The 15383-nt window shown below is 38.2% G+C and overlaps 1 protein-coding gene across 2 annotated transcripts; it reads left to right on the top strand.

Annotated features, from left to right (window-relative positions):
• Positions 1-4803: 4803 nt before the first annotated feature.
• Positions 4804-11203, top strand: LOC148036541 (Nucleic acid-binding, OB-fold-like protein). Of its 2 annotated transcripts, none has more exons than XM_087678527.1 (2): positions 4804-5254; positions 10765-11203. In XM_087678527.1, the coding sequence occupies exons 1-2, from the start codon at positions 4986-4988 to the stop codon at positions 10865-10867; spliced, it is 372 nt and encodes a 123-aa protein (XP_087534653.1). In that variant the 5' UTR covers positions 4804-4985; the 3' UTR covers positions 10868-11203. The 2 variants fall into 2 exon arrangements, with proteins under 2 accessions (XP_087534653.1, XP_087534654.1); XM_087678528.1 differs by having other exon boundaries at positions 4807-5250; positions 10765-11202.
• The last annotated feature ends 4180 nt before the right edge of the window (positions 11204-15383 follow it).

The following is a 15383-nucleotide window of genomic DNA, read 5'->3' as shown; positions in this document are numbered from 1 at the left end:
ATGCTTATGGTAATATGGAATGGGTCCCATGACTCAAGGAGAGTGACAAGCAAGAACATGAACTTAATAGTATCATCAAATATGATCTTATGCAATGTAAGCTGGTTGCAAATAGGATGGAACTCATTCAAATGAGTAGACATAGGAGTTTCTTCCCTTTTCATATAAAGGTCCACAAGCATCTTGGAGCTAGTGTAAGTGCAAATCTAGGCTTTGCTTATCATAAAGATCACATACTTTTTTCCATAACTACCATGCACCACCAATAGTCTCAATGACATTAAAATATACTTTCTTAGACAATGGCAAGATAATCATGGACTTACATAGCTCATCAAGTTCCTCCCAAGTGTCAACGTGCCAAGGTCTTTTGACTTTATACCTTTGCATTTCAATGGCTTAACCTACTTCTTTTGAACTAAGGCTTATATGTGTCTTTTAGTTGTTAAAGTTATTGCCATCCAACTTGTCAATCTTCAAGATAGCACTATCTCTAGAAACAATAGAATCACCTGCCATAATGACTACAAAATAAAGAGAATATGGACTCCTATAATTTTAGTAAAATAGCACCAAACCTAAGCCAAAAGTGTATGCAAAAGGAGCACAAAGCAATGCATTATTGTCCACAAATAGAAGTGCTAAAGTTCTTGAAACAACTATCTATCCTCGCTAAAATAGCTCCATAAGAAGTATAATAGTATTGTCCATAAAACTACAATAAATGAGAACTCAACTATAGGAAAAATGCTCCCACTGCCAATAACTTTAGAAAACAACCGAGCTTACAATGCAATTAGTCACTATTTATACACGATAAGCAATGTCAAGCATACATGCAATCGAAGAGCATTCCTAGGCATTCAAAGCATATGCTTGTTGTCCACTATTTATGATAGCAAAGATCCTTCCAATGGCTGAGCAAAATGAGCTACAATCAATTTGTAGAGCATCCGCAAGCATTGATACATCATTCCAGTATTAGAAACCTCAGTGAATAAACATAGGTGAAGCATAAATATTCAAATGCTTGCTATCCCAAACTACAAATAGAAGGCCTATCCAGAAATGACAATCAATGGCTGGTGATTTCCCCCCGAATGATGCCAAAGATAGAGTTGAAAGTACCAAGAGAAGTGTACAGTAGCTAAGCTGGGATTGAAGCTCTCTTTCTTGGGCTAAAGTAGAATGGCTAAAGCTCCTTGAATGCCTACCTTAATACCAGTTGAAAGGGGTAAGTAGGAGTGAGAGAGAAGAGCACAAGTGAAAGTAAGAGCAAGAGTTATGGAGGTTTGAGCTCAAGAGAACATGATTGGTGTGTGAGAACTTTTGCAATCACAAATGCGTAATTTGCCTTCCCTTTATTATTCTATCATAATAAAGAATAAGAAATAAAGATGAAAATGATGGGTGGCTAGCACCTATAGTGTACATGTGTGTGGGCACTAAGTACAAGGTAAATACAAGTGGCCTTTAACCTCAAACACTTTCTCCTTCACTCTACTACTCTATCACTTAAGTATTAGCTACGTGGAAGCAAAAAGGTTTAGTTGGAAGCTTGAGCTAAAAATTTGCACATGCAAGAATGAGACTTTTTATTTAATTCACACATTATACATTATATACATAGGGTTTCCCAAGTGGATAGCCTCAAACCTTGGCCGCTCTTTCTCAAGTTCCATAATCTCTTTGATATGCATATGGGTTTCTTGTTTAGATGGTTGGACTTGATTATAGATCTACAAATTTTGTGGGTCTCACGTGCACACATGAATAGAAAATCTAAATATACAAAATGTGACTTTGAGAGAGGTTACAATTTGCACCGAGACGAGCTTGGCTCTCTACAAGATGATAAAATGAAGCCCAATTGTCTAAATTAAATTGTGCTACATGCAAACTTCCATTACTCGTGCTTTTTTAATATTTTTCAACAATTTTATAGTTTGCATTATTGACACCCTTTTTATGTTGAAACAAGTTTGAGCTTTTTCTCCGAGTCTATTTAGTTTCCATTAGCTCTTTTGACCACACTTTGACTACTCATACCAAACCTTTGAATGTCAATTTTTGACTTGACTTTTTATCATTCTTCTCTAGCTCGAGGTTAACATAACTAGTAGATTTACCTCCTAGGTTTGTCACCTCCTTTACGAGCTTCCATCCAAACTTCTTTAAAATGTTGCTTGAATTCCTCCTCCTCTAAAAAGGATGTACTGAATCAAAAGATCTACAAAGTCCAAGAGTACATAACACTAATGTGTGATAAGACAATGTGACTTAAGACAATATCATGAATCTATGATATGGGGTATTCCACCAAGCCATGATTTAGACAAATCTTGTAAAGCTTTTCTACCCTCCAAGTTTCCCCTACATATCGAATGTGCCAAGTGAAGTGAAGTTTACCGTTATCAATGAACACCGTTGTGATGTCAATCATCTCCTTAGATGTGAGAAAATCTTGCAGCATCTCTCTTTTGTATACTTACATTCTATCATCTCCTCCCACACCCCCACATTTGCCCACATAATAGCCCTATTTGCAAAGTAGTTCAGCCCACATATCAATGTCAATACAAGCCTTTCCCTTCCAATGATCACACTCACTAGCACAATGCTCCCATCACCTCTAGCCCAAGCCTCTTTTGACTTGAAGCTATCTTTTATCAACAGGAGCAAGCCGCTCCTCTATTGGCCACAAAAATCACCATACATCTTGTAGTCTTCAAAGGATGGTTTCAAGGCTTCTTCTCTTCTAAGTTTCACCTCTTACAAAACCACAAGATTTGGGTTCCTCCTTCGTAGTACTACATAGCGTAGGTCCTTTCCCAAAGGTCTCACCAATCTCATAATGTTCCATGTGATTAGAGTAAGCTTGCTTATCCTCTTTTCTCTATTCATAGATGAAGTCACCATCATTATAGTCTTCTTCGTCCCCCATCATCAAGGATTGCAAAAACGAGTTCGATCCACCAAAGGCTTACAAGCAAGTTTTTAAAGAGATTTTCTGTTCCTTACCTCCTTGGTGATCTTTGCTTTTTGGTTGTTGATTCTCCTTATTGACACCCAATTGGTCTCTGTGTTCGGATCCTTGCCTACTTGCACCTAGTGCTTCTATTTTTGTTCTTCCTTGTTAGTAGCATTAGTTTTTTTGGCTCTGCCCTTCTATATCTCAATACTTCTCTTTTCACTCTTTGCAATTGTATAGACACTTCTACTCTCTTTCTTTTCTTCCTTCTTGTCTCTCCATTCAACAATAGTCTTGCATGCTAGCCATTCTTCATCATCTCCTCCTTCCTTGGATAGTCATGGTACAATGTCCACCCTCTTTGCAAACGAAGTAGGTACAATATGAAATGCAAAGAACTTGACATCAACCACTAGTTTAATGTTATTGGCATCAAAGAGCTCTGGTACTTTAGGTATCTTCTTCCTTTTGTTCCCACAAGCACACCTTTTTGGCTTGAGAGCTCCATAAGGGGAAGCCACTACTACTGCGTAAAGCACCCTACCAAGTGTCTCATCCAACACTTAAATTTCACCATCAAGCTAAATAGGAAGGCCTAGAAACGTGACCCATATAGGGTATCTATGATGCAATACATCATTAGGAGCAAAACTAGAGCTCCAAGGAAGAGAACAAACTAAGTCAAAACTAGAGCTCCAAGGAAGAGAACAAACTAAGTTTCTTTTAAATCCCACAGCAAAGCTTAGAATCTAGTCCTCATTTATTTGAGAAGAAAGTAGAACGATAAAGAGTCCCTTCCCTATAAATTTGTATTGCGTAAGTTGCATTTGAACTTTGGGCACTCCTCCTCCAATGGTGATCTCCCCATGAAATGGATGTACAGACCATAGAGACAAAAGTTTGTAAATTTTTGCCTAATTCTCAATAGAGAAAATGCTACAAGAGCTTGCACCACACGGTTGCCACTATCAATCATTGCTCTCTTCCACTCATTGAATGCCTTTTGATAATTGCGCATGCATTTTTCTTGGCTCTACCATATCTTGTCCAATTCTTGCATAGTTGAGCTCCATCGTGTCATTGTGCTTCTGTCGTTTGGAGGTACCAACTGAGATTGCTCTCGTTCTCCCATGTGGCATAGTCTTAATAAGATTTTAATGCCACATTCTTTGCTATACTCCATGTCTCATTAAGATTTTAATGCCACAATTCTTTGTTGTAGTCCATGTTGTGTAGTGACTCACCTCACTACACATCTTTGCATTCCTTGTCTCCTTCTTATCTTGCTTTTGTATGAAGAGAGATGGTGCTTGTAAAGTTTAATCATGTACACATTGTTAGAAGAACCATGGCATGCCTTAGTTGGCCAACTTTACCAAGTCCACCAAGAAGCTAGTTCAGTATGTGCGTCTGTGACGCCGTGCACTTGCAGGAGCTTGAAGGCTCACCACCATTGCATTTTGTGACTATGACCAGTCCATGGAATCAATGGAGATACTCTATAGACTAGAGAAAGTCTCTGACACATGGCAACTATGTGTTTGTGAAAGCCACACAGTTGACAAAGCTTTACGCTTCTCGCTCCTCTTTAATCTTATAATATCAACTTACGCATGTCGACAAGATATGAACTTGACAAGGTTGACTACTCAAGTCTATAGACTCAAGTGGGATTGGGCTCTAAGATACCACATAGACTTGAGTGGGACTGGGTTCTTAGACACCACTTTGCTTCAAACGTCCTTTTAAGAGACTCAACATAGCTTGAGAGCTTTTGTTATTTTTGGTCCTAGTTCTAAATATTCAATACATATATCTATGTTCCGGATTCAGCTACAGCTTCAAATTTCAAAATCTGAACGATTCTCTGAAAACCCATCCCATCTTTCTGTCTCGACGAAACATTTGGCGCCATTTTGACTAGCTAGGGTTTCTGTAGCAGAAGCAGAAAGCCCTTTGGTAGAGAGAGAGAGAGAGAGAGAGAGAGAGAGAGAGAGAGAGAGAAAGGAAAAGAATGGACACCTCCAACCCGGCTGCTCTCGTCAATGGAGAGCTGCTAAAGCGCTACACCGGAAGGCGGGTGAGATGCGTGCTCAAGGTGTTGCGACCGGACGGTAATGGCGCCTTCACGGGTCTCAGCTCAGACGGGGCTCAGATATCAGTCAAGCAAGCCCCCCCCTCCATCGCTTCCTTTAGCCAGTACGTGGAGGTGATCGGCGTTGCAGACAGCGATCGCTCTCTTAGGGCCGAAATTTGCACCAACTTTGGCGACAACTTTGGTGAGTAAGATATGTCTCCTTACCCCTGTCATTCAAATCTGTCTGCTTCACAGGTTTTCTTGTTCTATCACGTCAATTTCTGTCATTTTTACGACAAAATGCAAGATCAGCATACATATTAATTTGGTAGTTGTGGCGACTTGCCGGTTGTCTTTATCTAGTAGGTTGGCTTCTGATTGGGCAGCATGCCCAACGGCAGTGTGTGAGTGTGGATCCATGGCATGATATTCAATGTCATAATACGCTTTTATTTAAGGCATAGCACTTGCTCTTCTAATGTGGAGGTTCTTAAACACTGACTAATTTGGTGATGTTAGATGTGCGTGGTCTGGCTTGTACTTTAGATTTAACAATGGATAAACAGCATTACTTTAAAGATTTGTCTCAGTCTGATGAACGGCTTTGTGATGATGGGATCATGGTCGTTTCCCTTTGGACTCAGTTCTGGCTGTGGTTGAATTAGTTCTCATTACAAACCCACCAGCAGGAGATGCTGTTCAACTCCTTCAAAGGGAGGCAACACCTGTTGGTGGTTACTGCTATTTATGTAGTTATAAGTGTCAAAGTCATTTCTTTGCCAAACAAGTAGTCTTTGCAAAGTTTGAACAGGTTGTGTGTCCTCTTCTCTTCATATCAAGGAAGAGCTGCATGAGTTCTTGTTGCATATGTGGAGGGTCACCTTGAGGTAATGTCTTTTGAGTGTGAATAGTTGAGCTCCATTGGGGTATGCAATGCAACAATTCATTTGGTATTAGTTTTCTTTTAGTACTATTTATAAGTCTCCAACAATCTCTCAAACCTTTGTGTGGTATGCCTTGGGTTCTAGCATTTGTTTGTTTGAAAATGTTTGAAATTCCACCATGATGCATGATACCTTTTCTCAATTAGAAGATAATGTTGTGCTAGCTAGATTAAGTTAGTGACGACTTTCACTTCCAAAGTGCTAGTGGAAAGTTACTCGAGAAGTTTATTTTAGGCTTAGTTTGTGCAAATACTAGGGAGCTGTGTAATGTTGTGCATGGGGCTTGTTTACTTTTTCAATCTTACATTGATTATGCAACATTGGCTAGTTGTGATAAAGTCTCACGTCATTGTAGGCCATCAAGGTCAAATTGTCTCATTTATTGGTTGGCTTTTTAGTTTATGATCTTGGATTGTGTGGACGTTATGTATGAATAATTGTTGTGAAAAGGTTGTGAAATTAGTGATGGCAGTGTTTTGTTATGTTATGGAGTTAGTCTATCATGAAAGTGGCTATGAAGTTAGCTTATGTGTGAGTTTGAGATGTGTCAGGCTTCACTAAGTTATTTAGGTATTTTTAAGTGGTCATTGAGGTGATTATTTTAGCATTTTATGGTGGTTCACTAACACCAAATGTTGATCGATCTAATCACTTTCTTGGCACTATTTTGTTTTATTTATTCGGGTTTCTTCTTCACTTTCATTCGTTCACCACTTATAGATTTAGTACATGCACTATGGAGAGAGGGAGCTGGTGTCAATGTTCATGTAGCCAATTACTCATTGTATGTGATTGTCTCGTGTTTGGTTTGTGCATTTCATTTTCTAAGTACATCTTTGAGTTTTTTTTTGCAATATTTCTGTGTTTTCTCTTTTTTTCCTCTCTTTTGAGTATTGTGAGCAGCCTACTCCTTTTGTGTAGAAGGGGTTATGATACATTATCTTTCGAGCTTTTGAGTTACTTGAGCACTCCACTTTGCTTCTTGTTGATTTTGATGAGGACAACTATCAAAAGCTGTGTCCATGTGGAATACCAATGATGTTTGTGTATATTTTGTCTTTCTTGTTGCATCTCTAAAGTTCTTTTGGCAATAATTGCTCGTAGGTTTGCTTTAGTAATATGGATAAAGCTTTAGATGTTGTACGAGGCTTCTTTAACTATGGGTGTAGTTATCCTTTATAAATAACTCCAATAGATGAAGTTTGAGTTGAAGGATATTATCCAATCATTCTTGCTTTGTGTTACATAGATACATGATTAGCTTTGACACATGCAGTCTGCCTTTTTAGAGGCTCATCTTGTGGAGACTGTGCATTGGAGTTTGATGGAGTAACTAATGCTTTGTGGGTCTAGATGTCATTGATATGAGCTTTATCCATATGTCCATGTTGCTTGAGCATGAGACATCTCTGCGGCAATAGGGGAGACTTTCATCTCAATATGGTGGCTTCATCTTGTAGGATTGCTTCAGTGATATAGGCAAAGCTTCAAATATTGTACAAGGCTCCTTTGACTATCCATGTAGTTGCCTTTCATGGAAAGCTTTAGCAAATGAAGTTTGAGTTGAAGGATACTATCCTATCATTCTTGCTTCATGTTACATAGGTATAGGATTAGCTTTGATACATGTAGTCTATCCTTCAAGAGGCTTATCTTGTAGGGATTATGCTTTACAAGCTCCCTTTGGAGCTTGATAAAGTAGCTAATGCTTTGCAAGGCTAGATGTTATTGATGTTTGTAAGATACATCTATATGTTTTTCATGTTGCTTGAGTGTGAGACATCTTTGCGGTTATAGGGGAGGCTTTCATCTCAATATGGTGGATCCAATGAGGCCTTTGTAGCCTTAGAATGGGATGACAAGAAGAAATTGAAGGCCTAGTATTATCATTGTGGTAAGAAGGAATATTTTTGCAAGGTATAATGATATGGGACATGTTTCAGGAATGGAAACATGAACGGGGATGAGGACCAAGATTGCCATTTTTTGTCACCATATGAGGGGGCTTTAACAAGGGGATAGATTGAGATAATTTAAGAATAGGTTGGAATTGGGATGAGAAGGTAGATATTGGCCATTCAATGTCATTATGACACAAGGATTGCAAACAATTAGCGGCTTCAAGAAAAAAGAAGAAAAAGTAGCAAGATATGCATTTTTCTATTTCTCTAACTTTGATTGGGAACCTTTGGCCAAGGCACGGAAAGTATCATTTTCTTTAGATCGTGGGAAGGGCTTGGTAGTTCCTTATCTTACTTTTTAGTAGAGGTGATGTGGTTATTTCTTAGGATTCTCCAATGCTAGAGAGAGAGTGTGAGAGGTGGGGCTGGTGAGCCTCATCTATAGAGGTGTATGAGTACATAGGTTTTAGAGAGGGACTTCCTTGATGCAGTGACTAAAGTTTGGTAGGTTTTGATGTCTTGTAGTTGGGCTTGATTTTGAGGTTTATGATGGGTTATTACTTGACAGAGAGTGGGGTTGGTTTTTGGTTTGAGCTTGCATGAGGGGACACTTTGGTGGTCTTGGCCAAAGGTGGGGAATCTATGTTCACGTATGCTCAGAGCCATTTTGGCCATGTATGCTATTGCAAGACATTGTTGATAGACACAAAGAGGTGCTTTGACTCTTCTCTATTTTTAGGTTTTGGTGTGATCAACATTGACAATCATGTTATTTTCGAGGTACCTTGGTTGTGGCTTGATCACCCATTGCTTGGGTATCCACAGTCCTATTTTGGTTGTCTTTGTAGTGAGGACTATGATGAGGCATTATCATTGTATCCTTGTATTGTATCGATCACCTATGATTTGAGAGAGAATTTTAGTAGTTTAGTTAGCTCATGTGTGAGTTTGGGATGTGCCAGGCTTTATTGAGCTATTTAGGTATGTTTTAGTGGTCATTGAGGTGATTATCTTAGCATTTTATGTTCTATTTATTTGGGTTCCTCCTCCACATTGAGTCATTCATCACTTGCAAATCTAGTGCATGCCTTGTGGAGAGGGAGCTAGTGCTAGTGTCCATGCAGCCAATGACTCATTGTTGTACACGATTATCTCATGTTTGGTATATGAATTGCATTTCCCAAGCACATCTTTGAGTTCTCTTTTGCAATGTTCTTGTGTTCTCTTCTCTCTCTCTTTTGTCATGTGTTTAGTAGTTTATTTCATCATTCTTTCATGCTTCCATTGTTGCATCCACTTCTGACAACAAGAATAGACTAGGAGAATAAATTGTTCTTCAAAGTAAAGCTCTTCAATATGGATTTGTAAGCAGATCTTTGTAGTTGATGCTTTTATGAGGTTGTTTGGCCAATCACATGGTTGAGAGCAAAGATGTCCATAATATATACGAAGCACTTTGTGGGCTTAAAAATGAATTTGAGGAGACTGGCTAAGAATTGCATCTGTGAATTTTGAGCCTCCTTCAAAGATTTCTAGAGACTTGGTTTGCAAGATTGTGCAGGAGCAAAAGGTTCTTGAATGGTTTATAATAAGGTTGGGAGGCACTTGTGTGCATCTGGTTCCTTGCAAATTAAGCATTCTTGTGGTATGGTATGCGTGTTTTATGTGGTCTCAAAGTAGGTTTCACTTATCAGCAATTCAATTCCAGCATGTCCGGGCAACAATGGGGCAGCCACAGTGGGCAAGTTAGAGGTTTATGAAAGCTCAACCACATATCTGCAATGGCAGTCAGCCTGCATATGTGGCTGGAAGCTTATGCCCTGATGACTGAATCTGTGTGAATATCAACTGCAACATACTACTGGTTTTAGCTCCACCTGGTGTAGTATGCTGGGTCTGTGCCAAAGCTGCACACGTCTTATTTGCCCATACTGGAATTTTTTACTTTACTATTATGCTGGCCTTAACTGGCTTCTATGTTAGCATGCCTAATCTGCTTCCTCTTCTGTTCAGCTAAGGGCCTCAACATACATTAAAGAGAGGGATGACTAGCCTCTGGCTGCAATGACTGCTCTGGCAGGCTCATCAATTTCAATATACAAAGCCTTACCTTGTAATGCATTAGAAAATGCAAATGCCAAAAACTATGCTGCCAAGCAAATGGCAGCCACAATTAGTGGTAAGTCCTCCGCATGTAGGTTGCAGGCCATAGCAAACTTGGAACAGCCTACAGGTCCCCTTGGGGGGCTGGGGGGCAGCTGGAATAGGAAAAAAGGGGTGGGGAATAGGAACAGGCAATCAAAAATTAAGTCAAGTTAAAGAAATTTCTGAGACAAGCACTTGACACCTTCATGCAAAAACACTTTAGCAGCATCACTTTAAAGGACATTGTGCTAGGAAAACTCTCGTGAGCGAGTGAGAGCGAGAGAGAGATGACTGTCTCTGATGTGCACATGTTTTTGCTGCTTTTATACTAAAGGTGGTTTCGACTTTTCGCTTTAGCACTCCATTGGTGAATTACATTACATGCTTGAGTAGTTTGTAGGGGTGTTGCTTTTACTCGGGTGCTTTTGTGGGTCTATAGTGGTTGTGCTTGGTCGGTCAGTAATGTATATGCATGGGCTGAGCTGGCTATCATCATACTTGTCCTGTATGCATGGGTTGTGCTGAATGGTGCTTGGGCTACAGCCTGCTGATTTGTATTTTGCGAACTCCAAATTGTTGCTTTCATGATTGGATAACTATACTATATGTCCTCGTAAGGTAGGGCCAATTCTACACTGTAGCAATTATAGAATTTACTGCTGTCCTGATAAAGTTCTATTGCTCTCTGTGCACATTGTAACTAGTTTTCTTATTTGTTGTTTACAGAGTTCTCTACATACAATCAGCTTGTTCAAATGGCAAATGCAGAACACCAGCCTCTTTTCATATAAACCGAAAGAAGAGCCGTCGAACTTACCGGAGTTTCTGACTTCTTGCATCATGATGTTTTCTTCCATGAAGGTTTTAGAAACACGGAAAATCTGCTTTTCTGGCACGGAATGATGTCATCCATACCGCGAAGGGCCATGTGTTTGTATAAGTGACTGATCTATGGCTCCTAACCCAAACAGCTAAAGACCGGTTTTGCTAATTCTCTTGGGAAGCAATTGTTCTGAGCATGCACAGTGCTTCTCTACTTGGGATTTTGTAGCAGGAACTCCCGATGCCACACTTTTAAGATGTACACGAGCATGGCGTTGTATTTTTCATACATCATCTATATATGGGTTTTACTGGTATATTTCCTTTGTATTACCCTCGTCTGTGCAGAAGAATCTTGCCAAGAGAGTCATGGAAAGGTCTATCTGAAGCACACACCTTTCCTTAGATATACATATTGCCTACTCCTTATGGGTGCTAAAATAGCTTTGGACACGCATTATATATATATATATATATATATATGCACGTGTGAGCTTATATGCAAACTGCCGATAAAACATCACTTTGGGGTTTTTTGGCCATAGATTGTGGAAAAATTTTGGAATCATTGGCCGCCCTTGTTCGTACATGTATCAAAAACTTCTGAGATGGTAAAAACATGGTCATCGTCAAAACTATGCCTTGACCGAATGAAAGTACATGCATTAATGGAAATGCATAAGATTAAGTTGGTTGACATTCTGTTGCATCGGGTATCTCTCTACAAAAGTTAATAATCTCCTTGGAGCCCTTTCTTTGGTGCACATGTTTTAATCCTTGCATTTGACTCTTTTATCTTGAACTTCAATTGATTTGACCTTTGATTTTATTAATCCTTTAAGCTTTCACTTTTATTACCTTTTATTCTATTGCTTGGCCTCATTGATATTGTCTATTATTTAACAATAAGTATTACCTACCCATATATTCATCAATTTTTTGAATCAAAAGCAAGTGGGATTTTAAAAACTTGTACCACAATCTTGACAGCCACTACAAGCACAATAAGTCCCTAGAGAATAAGGAGAGAACAATGATTCATTAGACATTAATCTGATACTACAAGTGATTATTTGTCGAAGAAAATAGTTAATTGATTGTAATTTTGGCATTGACAAAAAGAATTAATTGGTATGCTGACCTTCTCATAAATAGCGATCTTTTGGGTGTTACAAAGGTGTACTCACCAAATTGTGTTTATGGAATTGACTCAACTTTGGACTTGATGCTCTCTTTATTAGAAAACATCCACCTTTATGTGTAAGAGCTAGTTTTGGGCTTTTTTAACCTTTGTGCTTACATCCATGTGAATTTTTACTTTTCTACTATGGGGGTAGCAAAATGATGATAATTTTCGACAAATAATGGGCTGGCCAAAATATACATGCATGTGGAACAACACTACTTTAGTAATGGGAAAGAGTGGAGCAGTCAAAATGCATATAAGCATGACTAAACTACTCCACTTTAACTGTTGCATCTCCACTTTACTAACCTCTCCTCGATGCCACATGAGATGTATCCGCCTTGAGATTCCCCACTTGAAGCGGGTAATGTCTTAGCTATTGCTAGCCTTTATTATACATTAGTCAAGGATTGATAGAAAATATGAAGAAGATAAATTGCAAGAGAATATGAAATATACAAAACTTGCACGGCATAGGATCGGGTGCAATCTCCTTATGCATGGGTGAACATATTTTCCATGCATGTATTTATAACATTTAATTAAGTTTTTATGCCTAAAATACATTGAAGATATCTTTTTAAGTTGTTTTTTTTTTCTTTTCTTGCATGACGCTTTTTGGGCAAATACACCACACACCCTACTCTAAATAGTTTACAACCAAAAATGATATTTTATCTCTTCTAACAAATAATACCCAAAATAAATCTATTATGCATATGCGTTAACAAAGTCTTTGTGCTTATGGATACATATAAAATATAATATTTTTAATGCTATAAAGCATATAAATACGCATTAAAATGTGTACTCCAAAATTATAATTTTGCACAACTTTGTTTAATATTTACTCACAATAACACAAAACACATTAGTATTCTTTCATCTATCTACTAAGCATAATGCGATTAGTATCACACGTATATGTTTGTGCAATAAGTCACAAATCATGTGACAAATAGATAAAATCTATAACAATAAAAATAATGCAAATTTTATAGTAACTTTTGGTAAAAATACTATGATAAGTAGAATTCCACAATATTTCTCGGGGGTTAAAAAGTAACTCTTCCTAGTTGATAACGTAGGAAAATGCAAGGTGGCTAATCTCATGCTAGTGTTAACTCTTACATGGAATCTGTGCTTTATACTAATACTGTCTCTTACAGCGAATCTACACTTTTGTATGGAATAAAGTTACATGGATTTTACACAAAATATTGCCTCTTGTGGTGAAATTGTGTTTGTGGGATACGTAATGCGATTGTGAGTGGTAGGCATTTATTGGATTGTTATATATCAGAGTTAGCATTGATTTTTAAATATTAATGATTTCTATACTTAACTAAATATCTATTGATTTCATGTTCTAGTTGTGGTCTGAGGCTTACTTTAGGAACTAGAATTTTGATATGTTCCTTTAAGGAAGGTCATTAATAACATGCATAATTGGAGGTGTTTTCTTAAATAGTTTCAACAGACTCATGTAAAAAGAATTGTGAATTTGCCAGTGAGGAGGAATGCCCAATCTAAATGTATTCTTATTAATCTTGTGAACAATATTGAATGGGCCATAGTACCTTGGTGTTAAACTTAATTTTTGGATGTTGTTCCATGGATTCAAACCTTCTCTTTTTGATGCTCAACTAGACTAAATCATTCTCTTGAAATTTAATATCCTTATTCGTTTTATTAGCTTGAGCTATATACCTCAACTGGGATTGTTTAATCTTTTCAGTGACCTCTAAAAATTTGCTAAGGTTGATGGCCAGAGTATTAGTAGTTGGAATATCAATAGCATTGGTCATCATGCGGATAGGTAGTTTCTTTCCATAGGCTATCCCAAAAGGAGCTCTACGATAGTAGAATGTGGGGTGTTATGTAAGCAAATTAAAGGATAGGTCCTAAATATTAGGTTGATCGATAGTGTAGAATCTAAGAAGCTCAAGAATAGTACTATTAATTACTTTAGTTTGACCATTACTTTCAGGGTGGAAAGTAGAAGTGAAATCCATATTTGACCTAGAATTTTAAATAAAGCTACCCAGAAATGATTACAAAATTGGCTATTAGGATCAGAAAGTATAACCATGATGAGAAAATATGGTTGTAATAAAAAATTTAGCAGCTTGTGGAATTGATTTTGCAATGAATTAAATAGACTTGTTTATTGAATTTATCCACAATGTTATAAGATCCGAGATACACACTCGACTTTCTTATATACTTCAAATATATATGGCGAATATTATGCTGGCACAGAGGGAGAATAGATGAGAGAAAAGACAAATGTTGAGAGAGAGAGAGAGGTAGAGAAATTGGCAACACAGTAGGGATTGGAAGATGGGCTAGTCCCCCCCTTGTGGAGTTATATTATTGACAAGGAGCAAGCTCCTCCGTTACACATAAGCCAGTTCTTACTTGTAGATCTTGGAAACAAGATCACGGTTCCTTGCACGGTATACAACCGGCTAACACTTGAACAACTTGGAAGTTGGCACCTTTTGATCCTTCTTGAGTCTCCTTCTCTCGTACACAATATGTGTAGGACTCTCCTCTTGGTGCTTGATTTCAGCAGAGCTTCCGCAGCACTTGCACCTTCTCTTCTCCTCTTGGAACTTGATTTTAGTAGAGCTTCTACAGCACTTGCACCTTCTCTTCTCCTCTTGGAACTTGATTTCAATAGAGCTTTCACAGCACTTGATTTTAGCAGAGCTTTCGCAGCACTTACACCTTCTCTTCTCCTCTTGGATGCATGCAAAGTAATGCTTCCTTTTCCTCCCTCACACCTAAGGAGAGTCTCCTCTTTTATAGGCTTTCAAGAGCTTCTCTTCTTGGAGAGAGACTTGAGTAGATCTTCATGCAAGATGTGGTTGTTCCAGGACCTACTTTAGAGCACTAATTTTGAGATATCTCTCTGTGTGTTGTTCGGATGAAAGAACGTCAAACATGAAAGTTATAGATCTCACTGTTTTCGATAACCCTAGCGGCCCGTTTTTAGAGATCGTCTTTCTATCGTGACGTATTTTAAAAATGGAGTCATCATGTCTTTTTTAAAAAGAACAGCTTCTCAAACTGTACTCTTAACTTGTGGTCCATGCAACCACCTTAAGGAGAGTTCATTAAATTGCCTTGGGCCCCACCCTTAAGATTGACTTCCACACAAAAGCTCGTGTCTTTTTAGACCTTAGAAAGAGAAAATCACTTCTCTTCTCACTTCCAGAGGATCACGTCTCTTGTCTTTCTTAGTGAGAGAATTACCTCTCTTGTCTTTCTTAATGAAAAAAAAAGACCTTAAACCTTGACTTGTAAGGGAGAGGATGACCCCAAATGAATC

The sequence above is a fragment of the Lygodium microphyllum genome, chromosome 5 (genome assembly GCF_053477565.2).
Source record: "Lygodium microphyllum isolate KBCC chromosome 5, Lygodium_microphyllum_v1.1.10, whole genome shotgun sequence".
Classification (NCBI taxonomy): domain Eukaryota; kingdom Viridiplantae; phylum Streptophyta; class Polypodiopsida; order Schizaeales; family Lygodiaceae; genus Lygodium; species Lygodium microphyllum.
The sequence above is the reverse complement of the archived record's forward strand: the minus strand, read 5'-3'. Positions and strand labels throughout refer to the sequence as shown.

Excerpts from the sequence above, each read along its gene's own strand:
- LOC148036541 (XM_087678527.1), top strand. The coding sequence starts at position 4,986 with ATGGACACCTCCAACCCGGCTGCTCTCGTCAATGGAGAGCTGCTAAAG. Across the intron at positions 5,255-10,764 it reads TTTGGCGACAACTTTGGTGA|AGTTCTCTACATACAATCAG; the intron begins GTAAGATATGTC and ends TGTTGTTTACAG.